This window comes from Ceratosolen solmsi, unplaced genomic scaffold (assembly GCF_000503995.2).
Source record: "Ceratosolen solmsi marchali unplaced genomic scaffold, CerSol_1.0 scaffold7, whole genome shotgun sequence".
NCBI lineage: Eukaryota > Metazoa > Arthropoda > Insecta > Hymenoptera > Agaonidae > Ceratosolen > Ceratosolen solmsi.
Genome location: NW_011948413.1, coordinates 3,849,250 through 3,854,021, shown reverse-complemented (window position 1 = coordinate 3,854,021; position 4,772 = coordinate 3,849,250). Strand labels below are relative to the sequence as shown.

General features: G+C 29.6%; 1 protein-coding gene across 1 annotated transcript in view; it reads right to left on the bottom strand.

Annotated features, from left to right (window-relative positions):
• Positions 1-2,140: 2,140 nt before the first annotated feature.
• LOC105367636 (MATH and LRR domain-containing protein PFE0570w-like) overlaps positions 2,141-4,772 on the bottom strand; it is an 8,229-nt gene continuing 5,597 nt past the window's right edge. Inside the window, exon 8 of the mRNA XM_011506402.1 lies at positions 2,141-4,764. Coding sequence (XP_011504704.1) covers positions 2,353-4,764 — 2,412 coding nt within the window. The 3' untranslated portion in view covers positions 2,141-2,352. The remainder of the gene's footprint in view (positions 4,765-4,772) is intronic.

Below are 4,772 nucleotides of genomic sequence, written 5' to 3'. Positions count from 1 at the left end.
ATACTTCCATCGAACATTCATGATTTATTATACGTCAAGGTCAACAAACTTTTTCATTTTTATCTCTGTAAGTGAAAACTTAAATAGAAATTAATGAATTATTAAAAAAAAATTTCTTATTGATAAATCACCAAGTTATTTACATCAAAGCTCATGAAATTTTATTTAGTCAAATATAAATAATCTCTTACATTCATGTTATGTCATTTCAAGTGAAATTGTTTAGAAACTATAAAAAAGAACTTTAAATTACAACTAATTTATGAAAGTTAAAAGTTCGATTTTAGTATTATTTTTAATCCTAAAAATACTATCAGATTAAAAACTACCCATAAGAACTAAATTAATACAAACTTAAAAGCAACGCCTTATCAAATAATTTAAGCTTTTACAAGAAGTAAGTCAAGTGAACAAATATACTAAATTAGTAAAAAATAATTAATAATTATTGAATCCTCTCTCTTAACCATTATATAATAAAATTTAAACTTTAAAATAAAATTTAAAATTGTTAAACTAATTCTAATCAGAAGAATAAAGATTTGTTTAATAAATATATAAGTTTATTCATTGTATTACCATCCTTTTTTTCGTTATCAGTACATTTGCGATTAAATACGATTAATTAATTAATTTTTTATTAATGATTGTAAAGATGTAATTTTGCATTTATATTATAAAGATTAATTGCCGATATATGAAAAAAATCATGAAGCAATCTCTTATTTAATCACGCATCCTGTAAATGATGAATTTCAATAGTATTTAATTTTTAAATTCTTCTCGAAATTAGTCAGTTTTATATTTCGTAAGTTATATTAATTATATAAGAAGTGAGGTTAAACTAGATAATTTTCGACAGTTTTATAATTGCATATAATAAATACACTTTACATTTTCTTTATTTAATAACGATATATATACATATATTTTTAGATTTCTAAATCTATTATATTTTATATTTAGATAATAAATTTTCAGTAAAAATTATTACAATGATAAGAATAATGTAAAAATAAAGGAATAATAATAATAATACTATTGACATATTCGTTGTTAAATTATTTATTACACTGTTTACAATTTTCTTACATATTTTGTATAAGAAATAAAAATATAGAAAAATATGTTATAACAATCATGGAATTTGTATGACAATGAATATTTTTAAATTATTGCTATTGCATGAAATATTTCAGCCGCCAAATCTTTTATATCTGTGATTTCTCTTATAACGTAAGATAAATTGTTTGACAGTTCATAAAAAGTAAAATATGATCCCTTAATAATGAAAATAATTATAGGGAACAAAATTCTTACAGTAGCAAACAAAAACGAAAATATCACTTCTTACATGCCTTTACAATGGTAATGAAATACTTGGAAATCTTTTCTATATTATATTCCGAGAAAATATTGTAGAATTTAATTTGTATTCAATAATATATCATAGTTTGATATCGATAATAATAATCTACTTTAATATGGCAATTTCTTTAATTAATTGTACTCAGCGAAATATTTCGTACTTTAATAAAGGCAAGACTACGTAAAACTGTAACTTAAATAAAATATCTTAATTTTACACTAATTTTATTAGTAATATTTCTCATACATAATTTATCATAACCATGAAGTAATTTCTTTAGAAAAATTCTATATATTGACAATACATGATCAGCGATTCTACATGCATTTCACTCGCAGAAACAAAAAATTTTATATTTTATGATGAAAGGAGCACATATTTATTATATTATAGTTTAGTACGTATTTATAATTCACCCATAAAATATTTCACATCTTATTAAGTTTATAATATATATCTTCTGTATTTACTATCACTTTTTCTTCTTATATCATACGTTACTATCCCTTTAGCATAAATCGACAAAGACAACCATACAATGGTGAATCCTCAATGACTTTTGCAAGCGGTTAATTATAAAAAAAATCTTAAACTACGTTATATGTTTCAACACTTATTAAGCTCGAGCTAATGAGAAACGTTATAGAAAATAATCAATGAATTAAAAAATTCCATTCATAACTATTAAGAACTGGCTCAATTTAAAAATGATGATAATAATGACAGTGTAGTAATTATTTATAGTAATAATATGAAGAGTTAATAATAATAATAAAAGTAAATTAAACAAATATTGTCACAAAATTTTCAAAGTATTCTCGGATTTCGTAATCTCCAAAATTCACCCACAAAACTAAAATGATAATAAAATCGATTTAAAAATCAAGCAAAAACTTGCATAAATTATATCTAACTTAACAAGTATAAAATGTATTGGAAATTTCAAGTGTTCACCGTAGGTTCAAGTGCTTTCATGTACACTCTCAGAGTGACGTTTTGGATTTTTGCTTTTTTAAATACATAAGATAGGTCGCAGTAGGCTGTCTTAAATTCCTCGAAAGCATCTTCTCGCGGAAAGATATAACAGCGGCATTCTTTTTCGTGAACTTTTTGGCCTTTTCGAGGTTAACAACGCCAAATTGCGTTGTACCACCATCCAAATTAAGTGATACGTAGCCGTCGTCAACTTCGAGATTTGCTGGCGCCTTTTTCCCGGGGCTGAACATCGACGTCGAGGGTACGGCGACTTTGGCATCTGCCTTGTTTTTAGGCTTTTTACGCTGCTTACTGCTCTTCTTTGCAGTAGACTCATCTGTAAGAGCTTTTAGTACTTTATCGGGCAGACGTTTCAAGCTCGTCTTTTCGGCCGGCGCCGTCGGCTCGATCTTTTGCTTTTTCCTGCGCGCAAGTTTTTGGGCCCGAATGGCTTCTACTTCTCGTTGCATCGCTGTCAAAACAGAGCTACGAGCTTCCTCGAAACCCATGCTTTCTGGGGCATTTTCATCATCCACATCTTCATCTATCAATCTCTTTTTTTTTTTTAATTGTTTTGGTTGTTGCTGATTTCTCGTATCCGAAGTAACATTCGACTTTATTTGCGACTTCATTGGCTCAACATCTAATTGCTTTTGATCAAATCGATCGTCGTTAGAACGAACCTTCTTTTTCTTCTGTTTCGTTACTTCGATATTCGAGACTTCTTGGCCCTCTTGTTTATTTTTATGAATACACTTAGCTTGCTGTTTTTCTTTATTCTTTTTCATTTTTTTATCGTCTGTACTTTGCGATCTCTCTAGCAATTGCTGCTGTACCTCCTTACACTTATTCTTTTTTTCTTTCTTAGTCTGTTGAGCATCCTTCACGATGTCGGGCACAGCTATTTCTTCGATACTTTGATCTATTTCCATATTATTATTATTCTTGTTGTTGTTGTCGTTGTTCTTCTTCTTCTTCTTTTTCTTCTTTTTACCCTGTTGCGCAACCTTCATGACATCAGGCTCAGTTGCCTCTACAACGTATTCTTCTGTTTTCAGGTTTTTATCGTTTATCTCTTTCTTTTTCTTTTTTTGCACATTCTCAGGTTTTTTATTCTCAATTTGTAATTGGGATGCTTCTTCAATTATTGATTCCTCGATTCGAGCTCGTTTCTTTTTCGTCGTTTTCAATATACTATCCTCGTTACTTGAAGTCGGATTTGATATATCATGTAGTTTACGTTTTTTTGATTTTCTATCATTCAATGAAGTATGAACCACTGCTTTTTTCTTCTCCTCCGCTTCCTCTTCCTCACCCTCATCTGATTCTTGCATCTTCTTAAATTTCTTGATTGATTTTTTATTTGTCAAATCACTTTTATCCAATGAAGCTTCCGCTCGAACAACACCACTCCTCCTTATTTCTGAATCAGGGGCTGAATCGTTCAATTTAGACTTCTTAAGATACTTAGTGACGGGAGTTTCATTACTAAGCATGTAAGCCGTCTGATTCAATGGAATCAGCTTCCATGCCTGCCGATTCTTTATAATACTTCCAGTCAGTTCTTCCCTATCGTCTGTTTCAATACTCTCCTTGAACTTGACTGAATTATCATGATTAGATTTAGATGCGACTTCGGCAATGCTCATTCTACTCGAGACTATCTTTGTATCAGATAAGTCATTCAAACTTTCTGATTTATGTCTCGTAAAATTTGACTTGTTCACTGCTATTGGCAGATTATGTGAATCAGCAAAGCTATCTGCACCTTTAGAAAAATCATTTTTTTTTATTACGCCTGGTTTTGGAGTACTACACTCTATTAAAGGTGTCACCTTTTTCGTTTTTGAGGAAACTGAACGAGAACAACTTGTATTCGTTTGGTCAACTGTTATTACATGATAAGAATCTTCGCCGTCCTCGGATTCGGATTCCGATTCTGACGATGGAGATGCAATGTTCATATTCTTGTTTGTATCAGATGTCACATTCTTTGTAATTTCTTCTGTATCAGAGTTCAATGATTCAGAATACTCTGATTCTGAAGTATCACTTCTTTTATCATTAAATGATTTTGAATCCTTGGTAATACTTTTACGCGACTCTGGAGTCTCACTTTTTACTGATTTAGAAAGATTTTGTAAGGTGCTTTTATCCTTGATGGAATTTGATTTATTAAAACTTGCATTATTCTTTAATTTAGAATTATTAAGACTTTCATTTTTATTTAATTTAAGATTATTTAGACTCTCCTCTTTAACTGAATGTAACGCTTGAGCCTCATTAATTTCGTTGTCTTCGCTGTCATCCTCGTTATCACTTTCTTCATCATCACTTTCATCTTCTGATTGTTCAACTTGATCATCCGGAACAATAAAATCAGTTAAATCGTTACCATCATCGTCATCATCAGAAAATTCCTCTTCCG